The sequence below is a fragment of the Erpetoichthys calabaricus genome, chromosome 5, assembly GCF_900747795.2.
Source record: "Erpetoichthys calabaricus chromosome 5, fErpCal1.3, whole genome shotgun sequence".
Lineage (NCBI taxonomy): Eukaryota > Metazoa > Chordata > Cladistia > Polypteriformes > Polypteridae > Erpetoichthys > Erpetoichthys calabaricus.
In genome coordinates, this window is record NC_041398.2 from 82,475,129 (window position 1) to 82,492,077 (window position 16,949).

General features: G+C 42.7%; 1 protein-coding gene across 1 annotated transcript in view; it reads left to right on the forward strand.

Moving 5' to 3' along the window:
• The first annotated feature begins 6,863 nt into the window (after positions 1-6,863).
• The window catches only part of LOC114651761 (G protein-coupled receptor kinase 4-like), a 286,039-nt gene continuing 275,953 nt past the window's right edge, over positions 6,864-16,949 (forward strand). The window contains exon 1 of the mRNA XM_028801713.2: positions 6,864-7,307. Coding sequence (XP_028657546.2) covers positions 7,256-7,307 — 52 coding nt within the window. The 5' untranslated portion in view covers positions 6,864-7,255. The remainder of the gene's footprint in view (positions 7,308-16,949) is intronic.

Consider the following 16,949-nt stretch of genomic DNA (forward strand, 5'->3'; position numbering starts at 1 on the left):
TTTTCACAGCATGGTTGCTGAGGATGATTTCCTTCTCAGTCAACCACTAGAGATGCAAACATTTGTTTTGCCAACGAGATTCCAGAAAAGATGGTTTTAAATGGTGCTCTCCAATAGAGTGAGCTCTTCTGAATTTGTACGGCCTTAGTCAGGTCTTTCCTTACTTCATTGTCTTATCAGCTCCTGGTGCACACTACCAGGAAACCAGATGCAAAAAATGGAAGACTAGAAAGAAGCCTCAACATTGTAGGTCAGAGTCAATCAGCAACCTGTGTGGTCAGGTCCAATAGAACAAGTGGGTTGGAAATTTAAATTTAGGAACTCTAGTAAAATGTGAAGACTTTGTAATAAAATTCTAAAATCTGCATGTCTCACTGAAAGAAATTTTTGGTTTCTCTGTAAATTATGACACTTCACAATAATGTGTCATCTGTTGTATTGGATGGCTAAGTGTAACTGAAATCTGGTCTAATGCCACACTTCAGCTGTTCTGACGACATGATATTTGAAAGGACCAGCAGAGGAGTGTGCATTGAAATGATTAGCAAGGGGAAAACCCAGGGAAGCAAGGGAATCAGATGTCTAATCCTAAATGGCAAACAGAACTCTTAAGTATGCTACTAAGTCCAAATGTTACTAAATGTTAATACCAATCACTATCTCACTAAACCACACATTTTAAATAATTTCACAGCAATACCGCCTTTGCAATCAGCCATCACAAAGATTACGCTATTATGACATCAGCATCAAGAAACATACCTCAAGAAAATAGTACCAAGAATTTGTGATAAAATGTATTAATTTAAGTTTACTTTTCTTGTCACAAGCATGTTTCTGAAACATTTTCTGAAATTGAAATTTTAGATACTTCAAAATGGATGTTTTTGGTAAGTTTTAAGGATTTTGTTTTCATGCTGGGACCTTTAACCCCCACTATAAATGACAGTGCAGGCAAGGTATTATTTAGATTTTATAAAAAATGCTTCACTTCAGAATGCAATTTTATGTGGCAAATTAACATATACTATGATTGTGAATAAATCATTTCGAGTTGAAAAATATGAACATTATCCTTTACACTCAGAGAAAATTAATAAAGATCAAACTATTCTAACATCAACATCACTGATGCCCTTTTGAAATGAATCACTAAAGAAAGCCGTTAAGTTACACTGCAGTGTCCATTGAGTTCATGTATGCCACCTGCTGTCTATATCTGGTAACTGCAACATTCTCTAAAAGCAGAAGATTGTAATCAGCAAATTTACTACTGGACAAGAGATGTAGGGATAATATTTTTAATCATATATAAGATTTATACAAAATTACCTCATTTATGTCAAAATTACCTCATTATTATTTATACACACCACCATTAAATCAGTTGCAGTTAAGCCCATCAGAGCTTGACAGGTAGGAGTTTTTTTTTTTTTTTAAGACAGTTCAGCAGAGGACAATGTGCTAATTTCAAAATGCATTGAGAGATAATCTATTCCTTTCATTATCTGAATCTAGGCTAGCTAATGACAATACACAAGATACAGTGAATTAATTAGAAGGACTTAAATAAACACTTCCAGCATGTGAGATATTAAGTACATTTTTAATAAAGTCTCCACTCAGATTACCTAGAGCTGAACCTTGGTTGGAGCTCTGCCCAGTTCTAAGCTAAGATACTGTATGAATTTCTGCTCATTTTCCAAACAGAGATTATAAGGGCCAGAAGTGCTCTTTTCTTCCACCCCTGTGGAGTTTCTTTGGTGTGACTTCTCTTTTCTAGGCTCCAGTTGACATTTCTGGCTGTCTTATAAGATGATGTGTTTCTCCACTATATTTCAAATAGGGTGACCTCCTCCTTTGAAGCCACAACCACACACACTTCCTATCACAAACTATTCCTATCTCCCTCTCTCTCTATGTCTTCTTTCTCTTCTGGCCCATCTCTATTTTGTGTATGAGCCAACTCACCATCTGAGTCTGATCTCAACATACTGATCTTAAATCTCAGACCCCCAAATATAACAATGTCCACTAGCATACCCTGAGGCCCATGCACAAATGGCAGCTTCTGGCCAGACTGCATTCTATTTTCAGAAGCAAGGGTCTACCAGTCCAATGGGATAAATCTCCACTGCCACCTACAAGCCTGGAGGTTTTTCACTGGCCTCCCACCAATCCCTTATGACATTTCACTACCTTCTAAAAGACATATTTTGGCATTTTTTCAGTTACCTATCCTCCACCACAGATTGCATAGTGTCCTGGAGCTCTGAGGAAGCACCACTAAATACTGCCTTGGTGTGCTGTCCCTAAATTCAGATTGATCATCCATTCATTTATCTAAATAAACTATTTTTATCCACACAGTGGTACACATTTAGGTAGTACTTCTCTGTATACCTGTTGTTACAGCCTGGTGGCCTCTTTCCAAGATTCATGCATTTGTTCTCTTATTTACTTATTCCAGACTAGTCATTTAGCCCGTTACAATAACGGGCACTAGAACAGTAGTGCATAAACATTAGTAGGAACGGTCTATATTAAATGGCAAGGGACTTTGACCTCATTCTTTTTGTTGGTCGTATTTTTCTTTCTTTCAGCCTTTCTTTCGTTGATGTTTACTTGCTGAGCTGACTGTTCTTCGTGGGCTGCCGCCGTGTATTGTGTGTCTTTAATTTTCTGTGACAGTAATACTGTCTTGTACGGCTCTATTCAATAAGGGTGTGCACAAAAAGGCGAGCTTCAAAAGGGCGACCTCAATTGAGCGCGGCGAATAAAGGCGTTCGTAGATAATTTAGTTCAAATTGCTCTGGAATATGTGAAGAGCAACAAAGGTGCAGATCTTTATTTACGCGCGCCTTTGTTCGCTGCGCTCAATTGAGGTCGCCCTTTTGAGGCTCGCCTTTTTGTGCGCGCCCTTATTGAAGGATACCGTCTTGTACGTCCGCTGGCTTGTACGTCCATAATATACCTTTAATTTTCTCTGGCGGTAATACAGGCATGCGCTTCGGTAATATGCCTTTAATCTCCTCTGACAGTAATACTGGCTTGTATGTGGCTGTAATATGCATCACTGTATTGTGTACCTTTAATTTCCTCTCGCAGTAATACTGGTTTGTATTTCCGTTAAACGCCTCTAACTTTCTCTGACAGTAATATCGCGTATCTCACCGTGCCCTGCGCATGCGCACCGTGCCCTGCGCATGTGCACTTCATCAGAAGACACCCACACACGGACACCTGGACCCACATAGGGATTTTAAATATATAGATAAGGTTTACAGGAAGATAGAGCTGACATTAGCATTATTAAATGCAAGGCAGGAGCAATCCCTGAACAAGGTGCCAGTCCATCACAAAGTATACTCATTTAATTTAGTGGCACCAAAACCCCAAGACACATGTTTGATATGTGAGAGAAAAACTGTAATAGCATAAATTCCATACAGAAAATGTCAAATATAGGAAATGAACCCATTCTCCAAGCAATAGGAGGTAGCAGCACTTAACCATTTCATTGTTAAGGTTATATGTAAATTATTTAAATAATTTTTTTAACAAGGCCAGACTCCAAAACATTTATAAACATGAGATGAAAATTGTATTGCATGTGAAGAAAACCACTCTCACAATTTGCAGATGAATCTCATATTCTTTCCATGTGCTCAAAGTTGTAATATATGCACCTACTGTACATGAGGTGGCACAGTAGTTAATACTGCTATGTCACAGTTTCAGAGTTTTGGGATTAAATCCTGGTTTAGAGTTTGCACATTCATCCCATGTACAGTAAGTGAGGGATTTCTTTTCACCTTCCAAAGACATGCAACTTTTAACTTACTGGCAAACCAACACTGACCTAGTATGAGGAAATTTGAGTGTCTGCAAGATAGTATCCTGTGAAATCAAGCTGTTGCTTTGTAAATTGCAAAAGCAGATTAGAAGAAAAGATGAGAGATACTGAGTGTATACATACATTAATTCATAAATCCAAACCTTTACAGATGCCATGACACTCTAAGCATGATATGTGTGAAAATACACTCTCATGTATGTATAGGTTAGTACAGGGGATTCAGAAAGTATTCAGGCCCCTTCATTTTTTCACATTTTGCTATGTTGGAGTTTTGTGCTTAAATCCTTTGAAGTTTTTGTTCTCCAAGTCAAGCAACACCCAATACCCAAGAATTAATTTTTTGACTAATTTATTTTAAAAAATTGACACAAGTATTCAGACCATTTACTGTGACACTTGAGATCTACCTCAGGTGCACCCTACTCTGCAGTTCATCATTGAGATGTTTTTATGCCTTGTTTGGAGTCCACCGGTGATACATTCAACTGACTATCCAGGAGCAGGAAAAGCACACACCTGTCAATATAAGGTCCCACAGCTGACAAGATATATAAGAGCAAAAACCAAGCGATGAAGTCGAAGGAATTGCTTGCAAAGCATAGATAAAAGGATTATATCATGGCAAAGATCTGGGGAAGGCAAAAAAAAAATCCTGCATTATTAAAGGTTCCCAAGAGCACAGTTTCCTTCAGAATTCTTAAACTGAATTGGTGTAGATCAACCATGACTCTTCTTATAGCCTGCCACCTGGCCAAACTCAGCAAACATGGGAGAAGTGCCTGGTAAGAGAGGTGACCAAGAACCCAATGCCCACTCTGGCTAAGCTCCAGGGAACCTATATGGCCATGGTAGAAACTTCCAGAAGGACAACACTTTATGACAGAGTGGTCAGACAGAAACCTCTCCTCAGTTAAAGACATATACTGTAGATACCTGCTTGCAGTTTACAAAAAAGCACTTAAAGGACTCTCAGGCTGCGAGTAATAAAATTAGTGCCATGCTGATGAAGCATGAAGAAAACCCCAGACTGTAATTTCTGTAATTTTTCATATATATATAAAATCACGTGATTACTTATAAACTGCTAGACAGAATCTTAATCTTGGTCTTAATTGAAAGCTTATGACCAGATATATTCTGGAAATACAAAACATTTGAGGCAAGTAACCTGCGTTTCTGTATTTCTTGTGGCAAACTGATCCTGGAAGTGAAATGGCTGAAAGAAAAGAAGGAAAGTGACATCTGCTGAGTGTCAAGCAAATCGCAAAAGTTAATTAAATGATGAAAACCAAGAAAGAGGGTGGCATGGTGGTGCAGTGGTAGCGCTGCTGTCCCGCAGTAAGGAGACCCGGTTTGCTTCCCGGGTCCTCAGTGCGTGGAGTTTGCATGTTCTCCCCATGTCTGCGTGAGTTTCCTCCGGGTGCTCCGGTTTCCTCCCACAGTCCAAAGACATGCAGTCCAAAGGTGCAATGACGATTCTAAAATTGTCCTTAGTGTGTGCTTGGTGTGTGGGTGTGTGTGCCCTGCGGTGGGCTGGCGCCCTGCCCGGGATTTGTTCCTGCCTTGTGCCCTGTTCAGGCTGGGATTGGCTCCAGCAGACCCCCATGACCCTGTGTTAGGATATAGCGGGTTAGTTAATGACTGACTGACTGACTGACAGAGACCAAGAAAGGCACAGACAAACAGGAAGTAATCCTGAATACAGCTTGATATGTTCTGGGAATTCCAAAAAATTTAAGTTGCAACAACTTAATGGCCACTTTGCTGGTGGGCAAAAAAGTTTATTGCAATAAAAGTACATTCCCTGCAAATCCATCTTTTGATAATCTCCCGGGACACAGTATATATGTGTTCAGAATTCATACTCAATTGTGAGAATTGCGGTTATTAATCATTGAACATTATGAACTGTTTAACCGGAAGAAGTAAACATGGGCAGTGACATCTGCTGAGCATCAAGCACATCACAGAAGGCGTTTAAGACAAAACAACTGAGCAGCAGGCACGCAAGACAAAATACAGGATGCAGAATTCAAGTGTGATTGAGAAATGCATGCCAATAAATGAGCACTACTTATGCAAATATATATTTTTAAATGATGAAAACAAAAGAATCTGTTGCCAAAATGGAAAAGTGTTAGCTTGCTCTATATGAACCACGTTTATTTTAGGACCAGAGGTCCATGTGTTTCACTATTTTTTAATAAAATAGAAACATTTTCTAAAATCCTGGTTTCTCTGTGTCATACTGGGGTATTGAGTGTTGCTGGATGTGGGGGAAAATTAATTGTAAATCCACTTTATATGCAATAATGTAACCAAATTTGGAAATAGATTTTAAAAAACACATTGGGCTACATTCAATATGCACAAATCATATCTGTCAGTTTTTTGTGTATATGAGTGAGCCCTGCCATGGATTAGTGCCCTGTCTTACTGCACAGTCTTTACCATCTTGTGCCAAGCACTGCAATTTATAGACCCTAGTCCCCAGCAGTTTAAATTATATTAAATTATTTTAGGAATGTTGTTATAATTTACTTAATTACATAACATATGATATCAGAACCGTGAGAATAAATGGAGACGGGAGTTTGAGAACCTGCTGCGTGTACCCAACCCAGAAAACCACCTACCTTTCGTATTGTCATCAAGCACCAACCAGTTTTCTGAAGCCACTTTTCCCATTCCTCTTTCCATTACTGGAACTCATTTCCACTTATTAGCATATATTATGGATGTATAAGATGCTGAGTGTTTCATTTGTGTTTGTACGCCCACTCGCATGCACAAGACATACAAGCTTGGGACGAACGCGAAGACAATTCCAACACGTACACTCAGCACACGATGTGTGTGCGTGTGCGCGCGCGCGCGCTTGCTTTAAGGCCCTAACGTGTCAAATGTCTGTACTCAAAGTCGAGCTGCTCACGGTGAAAAACGAGTAGTGGAGGCATCGCTCGGCGCCTACAGTGTCAAAGCGTGTAACAGTTGGCAGCGGCTTTCAGGACTCCATCGAAACACTATAACCCACACAAGCAGAGGCCCTTTCCCGGAGATTATGGTTGCTTTCGGAATTGTAAGGATGAAAGCAGCAGCAGCTTTCCTTGGTTTGCGGTTGTGGGCACGTTTGACAGCGCGGTTGTAAAAATGTCCCTCCCACTCCGGCTGAGGGAGTGAGCAAAGCAGGAAGGAAGGGGAGGCTTTGAATGCTAAAAGGGTTGCAAATGTTGAAGAAGTGCGAGAAGTGGGGGTTTGAACATCAAGAAATGGAGTGGTACAATTAACCTGCAATGTGCCAGGTTGCAGTGAGCCTTCACCGCCATCATCATCGTTGCCTTGTTCTTCATCTTCGCTAAGAGAGATGTGCCATTTCTACATGGGATCCCAGTAATCATGGAGATTGAAAACATTGTGGCCAACACCGTACTGCTGAAGGCAAGGGAAGGTAAGTCAGTACGTGGAGGTGCATTTGTGTGTCACTGTGTGTGTGTGCGTGCTGCAAAAGGTCGCAGAGCGAAATCCAAACCACTCGCTCTCGTAACAAATCCAGTCCACTATGTAGCATCATGTTGAGAAGGGAAGGGTGCGATGCGCAGCGGCTTGTTTGTTTACCCCTCATCTCAACGCCGGCGTCCCCGCAGTAATTTTCAAGGGGGATGGGGGCGTATTTGAGAGGTCGGGCTTACGGTTTTAATTCACAAAGCAACTTCTAAATGCTAACAACATTACAAAGGAATCATGGTGTAAATGTAATTCAGAATAGACTAGGCATTTATTTTGGGGTGTTTTTTTATTGTGTGGACTATAATAATGTAACGGTGCATTTCTGTTATTTTATTCAACGTACAGTTGCCATAACTAAAAAAAAAACGCTCATCATCTCACATTTTATTAAGAGTGTCTCACACATTAGCATGAAAGAAATAAAACGGAAAATAGAATTAGGCAGACTCGGTTACTTTGCCTCCAAATGGGTCATTGGAGAGGTTTGACCCAAGGCCGCGCACAGATTAAGCCAGGAGAGGCTTCACATATTCCCCTGCATGGGTGATCAGCACCTGGGAACAGACCTCAACTTGAGCCCCAGGCTTAAACACTTTCATTTATAAACCAGGATGAAATGCCTTCCTGATGCTCCCCTTCGTCACCTCCTTTCCCCGGGAGCAATCCGCAGTTGTGGAGACTAGTCGACAGTTCTGGTTTTGCTTGATTGACAGCTGTAGAATTTTCCAAAGAACACGCCTACCCAGCGCACGCCAGAGCCTAACGGCTCACTCAGAATGACAAGAGGGCAAAGTTAAAGGAGTCCTCGCGTCCCCCGACCTTTAAGGGCAGGTCCAGTGACCTGATCTGCATATCTGAAGGAGGCAAAAGTAAAGACGTTACCTGTTAGAGAGTAAGCTGCATGTTACACTGTACAATAACCGACAACTCTCAATAAAACTCCCATCCTCTGCTGGTCCGAAGCCGGTTAAGTAAGGTACTATTGACCGAGTAGGCAATTTGCAAAATGGACTGTTATAATCTGTAGGACAGGGGAATTCTACAATTTGCAATTGGCAGCCCTTTTTTTCCTGCAGTTTGTGTTTCCTGCTCAGAGGTTAGGAGCTCTTGTAATTTTGTGGATTTTTACATTTAATAACAATAATAATGCTAATAATACATTTTATTTATATAACGCCTTTACCATACTCATGGCGCTTATTTGTATGCTTTTTCTCTGGAGTGTATTTTAGTCTAGAGAAATAAAGAAAAGTTGTTTGTTTATAAGAAGGCTTTAGAGACTCAAGCACAAATCCGCTTTAATATATACAGTACAAGTACAGTGCAGGGTATGTGCTGCTGTCCTGATCACACTTTGAAGTGGTTGAGACTTGCAAGAAATCAGGTCATCCTACTCAGATATTTCAGGTATCTTATGTATGTCAGCTGTATTTATGGCCTTATTGCCCCAGTTCTTTTCACAGTCCCTAAATGGAGCAACACCTTTGCTTATAAAGCTCCCCAATTCATGACATTTACACTGTTGTGGAATTATGGGACACTCGAATGTTGATCTTGTACTCAAATGATGATCAGTGAGATGATAGTAGTAGTAGTAGTAACCAAAAGATGGAGAATTTGTTAATGCAATGAAGAAATAACAAGGCAAGGAAAAGGTATACTTGACAAACGGTCAAACAACATAACCTATGTTTTCTGGTGTAACCACACAACAAAAGGGGCTGTATGTGCCCTGCAGGGTGGCTGGTCCATTCATCTATAGTTGTACTCTCCTTCACAATAAATCTCATTGTTCTGACTGACTGGCTGTCCTTCTTTCCTTCCTTCCATTAATTGCATGTATGTTCTTTTGCTATCTTCCACCTCTTGGCACACCTTGAGCCTCATCAGAGGTAGATTTTAAGTCTAGAGCCAGGAGTTTTTCCTAGTAACCCTGTAGACTTGCTTACCGGCTAACTGCCCACTCTAAGATCTAATATGTTTTTTATGGAACTTCTCCTAGTGCTACCAGGGGTTCCTGCATGTTCTCTATACCACAGAGGTGTACTGGGGAATGCAACAATGCTTGTACAAGGTTACACTCTCCTGCCCTCTAGTGGCCTTGGGAACAGATGCAGCTATAGTAAACCCTTAGTGCTGTCCCAGACTGAGGGTCCCAATGGTAGCATCCACTGCTGGTTATAAAGAGCATCATTCATTTATGCTATATATGCTGTAAATATGTCTGCAACTTCTATGTGTTTATGTTTATCACACATTTCAAAGATATCTGCATTATGTTAATTTATCTAAATTGGCCCAGTATTGTAATCAAGGTGGTGTGTGTATGTGTTTGTTTTATGATGGACTGGCATATTTGTGTTCATTGTTGCCCTAATAGATAGTAGATTAGTGCACACTCATAAATTTATACTTGGGAAAACAGAAGAACTGAAGTAGCACCTACACAGAAATGGAGAGAATGTGCAAAGTCCGCACAGATAATAACTGGGCCAGAGAATATTACCAAGCCTCCTGCACCGGTAAGAAGCGAGCAAAACTGCACCACCTTTGTACTGTACATATTTTTGATGCTGTTTATGATGTATTGCAACTGTAGCAAGCATTGAACTTTTCCATTTTGAAAGACTAGGGGGCTTCCTGCTCGCTTCGCTCTCCAACCCCCATGTTTGGTTTTCCGGATACACACTTTTAAGATTTTTTTTCTTTGAATTGTTGCTATTTCATTAGTTTCACTTTCAGAACTTCTGTAAAAACAATATTTGTAATCTTGCGAGTCCCAATATGCTGAATCTTTTTAATGAGGTCAGGACAGGTTTCTCTGTTTGGAATTTCAGCACAGACAAAATGATCTATATCATCAGCAGTTAATAATTTTTTTTTACAAAGTAAAAAAGTAAGTAGAGTTCTGCATTGGACTCCTGTCTGTAAAGTTGTGCTATTTTCCTCTCACAGTTCCAAAAGTACATGGGGTTACCAAGGTGATACCCCAGCTTTTGTCTAGGTTTTTGTACAAGGGCTAGACAGAACGTTTTTGACTCCTGGGGTAAATTTAGCTTTTTAAATAAGCAGACAGATAAATATATATACACGAACAAAGTAACCAATAAATGCATGTGTGGTAAACTCCGTTTTTGAAATTCTCAAGATTCTTTATTTGTCACATGCATAGTTATACAGGACAACATGCAGTGAAATGCATCCTGATCCGCTTATCAAAAACTGTGCAAAGTTAGAAGAATATCAGTTAAATTAACAAAAAGTCATAGATTGAAAGATAACAGTATAGTAGAACATAGTAAATAAGTAAAATTATGTGAATAAAGTAGAATTAAGTGTTAAGGTGCAATAGTGTAGTAATTATTGTGCAAAACCAAAGTTAGACTGGTGCATAGTTAAATGAGGCAGTTTGTTTGTTTGTGCTACTGCGATCTTTACTTTCTTTTTTTATATTTTGTAATTTTCCTACTTTCATATCCTTTAACTTTCTCCACATATGTATAGCGCCGTTTTTTTTTTTGTTTTTTTTTTGAGCCTTTCTAATTTCACTGGTTTCATAGTCTAACCTGCTCTGCATGTGTTTAGCATCAACGTTTGTAAACGTCTTTATGAAGTTCTAGTTTGTCATTTTACTCATTGTCTTTTAATTCTGAGCCGTACAGTACAATACATAGAACAGAATAAATCCTCAATACAATATAAAAATAAAAATTCTAGGAGTACATAGTAGAATTTCACATTAGATGATATCACATAATATGATTTGGATTTGTTTTAAGTCCTGGAGACCTCATTCATCAAGCTGCGTCCCCCATTTTGTCATTCCACATCTGAAATAGCGCTAATCAGATGAAAGAACCCCTCATTCCCACGTCCCCATTCATCAGGGATAACTTTACCTTAGGCAGGCAATCTACAATTTAAAGAGATTGTTATTTTCTTGTGAATTGTTACATATGCATTATTTTCACTTTTACTTTAAAACCTTTTGTAAAAACAATACTTGTTTCTTTATTTCCTGCCCCGCGCGTGTTTACATCTCTTTCTTCCCAGACGTATAATACTGCTCGTGTTGTGAATGGTGTTGCGGCTGAACGTACGCTAAGGATATGCCTCTGGATCATTTGCTGTCTTTTTGCTGCTTGCTAGCTGCCTCTTCTGCCTGTTGTATGTTGTTGTTTTAAGAGCTCGGAGCACATGATGCTTGCCTGCCAAAAGCAATCCAAAAACTGCTACATTAGAGGTCTGTTGACTTGTTTTAAATGATGGCTCACTGCCTGGTCTCGCGTGACTTTGTAAAAGCAATACCTGTGTTTTATTTCTGGCCCCGGGCGTGTTTGAATTCTTTCTTGCAGGATGTATAACGCTGCTCGCATTCGTTTGGGGTAGCTGCCATCACGCTACCCTTCGATCTTTTTAAAGCATATACAGCCTTTTTGCTACGGCCCTGGGACAATCTCTTGGCACCAAGTCTCATGTTTAAGGTCCCCGCGAGACGCACCGTGGCAAGTCTCCTTGGTCTTGTGGGTCTTTTAAATGTCTTTCGAGATTATCACGTATCGTAGCCTTGCATTTGCTTTCCATTCCAGGATTTCCTTTTATATATAGAGAGATATCAAGTAACACAGCATGCTTTCCTTTTTGCACTGTATTATTACACTATTATTTACTGTTTCTTTTAGTCATGTTTGTGCTTCTTAAACTACACTTGTACCTTCACTACAAAACTCCAATTTAGACCTAAGACTGGTAGTTCTTCTGTTGTCCGCCACCACTTCTAATCATGACTTTGAACCCTGTGGCTTATTCTGTCCAATATCATAACAGTGTAGCTTTTTTAGCTAGATTTTCTGTATCTTTCACTTAATGTACAAATACAAGTTGACTTTTATCTTCAGTGCTGTACTGTTTTGTACACTCCGCACGTTTCTATTTTTCTTTCACTGAAAGTAAGGATGATCATTCTTATTTCACTAGTCATTGCCTTTGTTTCTCATTCGTCCATTTTTGACCAAATATCACCCCTCACATACCATACACCTCACACTGATTGTACAAGTATATTCCTTGAAAAAATATAATTTTTTATGACTGTGTAACCCTTGATATAATCACCAAGCCAGCATCTCTACTAGCTTTCAAAAGGACAATAAAAATGCATTTTCCCTATTTTCAGCATTATTGCATATGCAACATTGCAGAGAAATTGAGAAATGACGACATTAATGATAAAGTAGGGAAATGCAGCCGAACCAGCTAAATGAATACTTGCACACATAATAATACATGTTGCCATTTTTATAATGAGTGTTGACATGACAAACATATTATATCTGAAAAGTGATGAATAGGAGATATAGGCTGTATATTGGTTCATCCATCCATCCATCCATCCATCCATTGTCTCCCGCTTATCCGAGGTCGGGTCACGGGGGCAGCAGCTTGAGCAGAGATGCCCAGACTTCCCTCTCCCTGGCCACTTCTTCTAGCTCTTCCGGGAGAATCCCAAGGCGTTCCCAGGCCAGTCGAGAGACATAGTCCCTCCAGCGTGTCCTGGGTCTTCCCCGGGGCCTCCTCCCGGTTAGACGTGCCCGGAACACCTCACCAGGGAGGCGTCCAGGAGGCATCCTGATCAGATGCCCGAGCCACCTCATCTGACTCCTCTCGATGCGGAGGAGCAGCGGCTCTACTCTGAGCCCCTCCCGGATGACTGAGCTTTTCACCCTATCTTTAAGGGAAAGCCCAGACACCCTGCGGAGGAAACTCATTTCAGCCGCTTGTATTCGCGATCTCGTTCTTTCGGTCCCTACCCATAGCTCATGACCATAGGTGAGGGTAGGAACATAGATCGACTGGTAAATTGAGAGCTTCGCCTTGCGGCTCAGCTCCTTTTTCACCACGACAGACCGATGCAGCGCCCGCATTACTGCGGATGCCGCACCGATCCGCCTGTCGATCTCACGCTCCATTCTTCCCTCACTCGTGAACAAGACCCCGAGATACTTGAACTCCTCCACTTGGGGCAGGATCTCGCTACCAACCCTGAGAGGGCACTCCACCCTTTTCCGGCTGAGGACCATGGTCTCGGATTTGGAGGTGCTGATTCTCATCCCAGCCGTTTCACACTCGGCTGCGAACCGATCCAGAGAGAGCTGAAGATCACGGCCTGATGAAGCAAACAGGACAACATCATCTGCAAAAAGCAGTGACCCAATCCTGAGCCCACCAAACCGGACCCTCTCAACGCCCTGGCTGCGCCTAGAAATTCTGTCCATAAAAGTTATGAACAGAATCGGTGACAAAGGGCAGCCCTAGCGGAGTCCAACTCTCACTGGAAATGGGTTCGAACTTACTGCCGGCAATGCGGACCAAGCTCTGGCACCGATCGTACAGGGACTGAACAGCCCTTATCAGGGGGGCCGGTACCCCATACTATCGGAGTACCCCCCACAGGATTCCCCGAGGGACACGGTCGAACGCCTTTTCCAAGTCCACAAAACACATGTAGACTGGTTGGGCAAACTCCCATGCACCCTCCAGGACCCTGCTAAGGGTATAGAGCTGGTCCACTGTTCCGCGACCAGGACGAAAACCACACTGTTCCTCCTGAATCCGAGGCTGGACTATCCGACGGACCCTCCTCTCCAGGACCCCTGAATAGACTTTTCCAGGGAGGCTGAGGAGTGTGATCCCTCTGTAGTTGGAACACACCCTCCGATCCCCCTTCTTAAAGAGGGGGACCACCACCCCGGTCTGCCAATCCAGAGGCACTGTCCCTGATGTCCATGCGATGTTGCAGAGGCGTGTCAGCCAAGACAGTCCTACAACATCCAGAGCCTTGAGGAACTCCGGGCGTATCTCATCCACCCCTGGGGCCCTGCCACCAAGGAGTTTTTTGACCACCTCGGTGACCTCAGTCCCAGAGATGGGGGAGCCCACCTCTGAGTCCCCAGGCTCTGCTTCCTCATTGGAAGGCATGTTAATGGGATTGAGGAGGTCTTCGAAGTATTCCCCCCACCGACCCACAACGTCCCGAGTCGAGGTCAGCAGCGCACCATCCCCACCATATACAGTGTTGACACTGCACTGCTTCCCCTTCCTGAGACGCCGGATGGTGGACCAGAATCTCCTCGAAGCCGTCCGAAAGTCGTTCTCCATGGCCTCCCCAAACTCCTCCCACGCCCAAGTTTTTGCCTCAGCAACCACCAAAGCCGCATTCCGCTTGGCCTGCCGGTACCTATCAGCTGCCTCCGGGGTCCCACAGGACAAAAGGGTCCTGTAGGACTCCTTCTTCAGCTTGACGGCATCCTTCACCGCCGGTGTACACCAACGGGTTCGGGGATTGCCGCCACGACAGGCACCGACCACCTTACGGCCACAGCTCCGGTCAGCTGCCTCAACAATAGAGGCACGGAACATGGCCCATTCGGACTCAATGTCCTCCACCTCCCTCGGGATGTGGTCGAAGTTCTGCCGGAGGTGGGAGTTGAAGCTACTTCTGACAGGGGGCTCTGCCAGACGTTCCCAGCAGACCCTCACAACACGTTTGAGCCTACCACGCCTGACCGGCATCCTCCCCCACCATCGAAGCCAACTCACCACCAGGTGGTGATCAGTTGACAGCTCCGCCCCTCTCTTCACCCGAGTGTCCAAGACATGTGGCCGCAAGTCCGACGACACGAGCACAAAGTCGATCATCGAACTGAGGCCTAGGGTGTCCTGGTGCCAAGTGCACATATGAACACCCCTATGCTTGAACATGGTGTTCGTTATGGACAATCCGTGACGAGCACAGAAGTCCAATAACAAAACACCGCTCGGGTTCAGATTGGGGGGGCCATTCCTCCCAATCACGCCGTTCCAGGTCTCACTGTCATTGCCCACGTGAGCATTGAAGTCTCCCAGCAGAACGAGGGAGTCCCCAGAAGGTATGCCCTCTAGCACCCCCTCCAGGGACTCCAAAAAGGGTGGGTACTCTGAACTGCTGTTCGGTGCATACGCACAAACAACAGTTAGGACCCGTCCCCCCACCCGAAGGCGAAGGGAGGCTACCCTCTCGTCCACCGGGGTAAACCCCAATGTACAGGCTCCAAGTTGGGGGGCAATAAGTATACCCACACCTGCTCGGCGCCTCTCACCGGGGGCAACTCCAGAGTGGTACAGAGTCCAGCCCCTCTCAAGGAGATTGGTTCCAGAGTCCAAGCTGTGCGTCGAGGTGAGTCCGACTATATCTAGCCGGAACCTCTCAACTTCGCGCACTAGCTCAGGCTCCTTCCCCTTCAGAGAGGTGACATTCCACGTCCCAAGAGCCAGTTTCTGTAGCCGAGGATCGGACCGCCAAGGTCCCCGCCTTCGGCCACCACCCAACTCACACTGCACCCGACCTCCTTGGCCCCTCCCATAGGTGGTGAGCCCATGGGAAGTGTATATTGGTTCATGCTGCATATTTAAATTAAAGAACATTTTAAGTTATTCGCCAGTTTATATTGGCTACCTGTTGTCACATCTTGGCATCTTAGTAATTGTAGCAGTGTCTGTTTCTTTTAATGTACTTGGAGCACTTTACTGCACTCATTGAAATAAGGGTATGTAGTGAGAGTGAAGCTGCTTTTGTTAACATTCCATTAATACAGAAGTCATCTGTGATACCAAGATGAGAACTGATAAATGTTGTGGCCCAGTGGCTTGGGTCAACTCGTGATTCATTTATTTTGAGGAAAAAGTAGCCTTCACAAATGAGATGGCACTGTACGTGGTGGCTAGTTATTGGTAAGGTAACTGACTGAATCCTCAGTTTCTCATATGGTCTGTGTTATTCATTGTAACAGCAATCATGCCATACATTTACCAGGTTATAGCAGCTAACAGCTCCGACGCTGGCGCCTTGATTAGCATGCTCCATATAAGGATGTTTCAGGATGGTGTTTGAGAAGTGTTCACATACGCACATTTACAAAGTGATTGAGATTTATGAAGGGTAAACTGCATAGAAATGTGCTTATTTCAGGTTTTATAAATCTGATTTTTATTTGGGAGTATGCATTTTCCTGTTTTTTTGGCGTGCGCATATTGTCACATTCGAATGCATGCAAGGTTTTATAAATGAGTTCCCAGGCATGCTTGGTGTTCATATGCTTTCTGTTTCACATAATAGGGAACATGACTATACCATGTCAGTAAGGTGTTTGTACAGCCATTTACTAGCATGGGGGAACTCTCCTGCCTTGCCCATATCTCCAACCTTTCCATTAACTTAATTAACCAATTATCGAAATACAGATCCAATGCAGTCAGACTCCTGTCAGTTTCTGCCCATTTTTCTTTTGACCCCTTATTTGAGAAATACAACCATAGTTTTTAAAAACTTTATATCTAGATATATAATAAAGTTGTGTTAATGTGTTCTGACTTTGAATAAAGGCCAGAAAAGTTTTTTGAGGAGAGGCCAAGAGAAGAGACAAAGTTAAAAAACAGAGTTCAAAGACAGAAACGTCAAAACCAGAAACACTAACCCAAAATCAAAAATACTGAGCAAAAGTCTTATCCCAAAATTTCACAAAACAAGTACGGTGTTCACATAAAG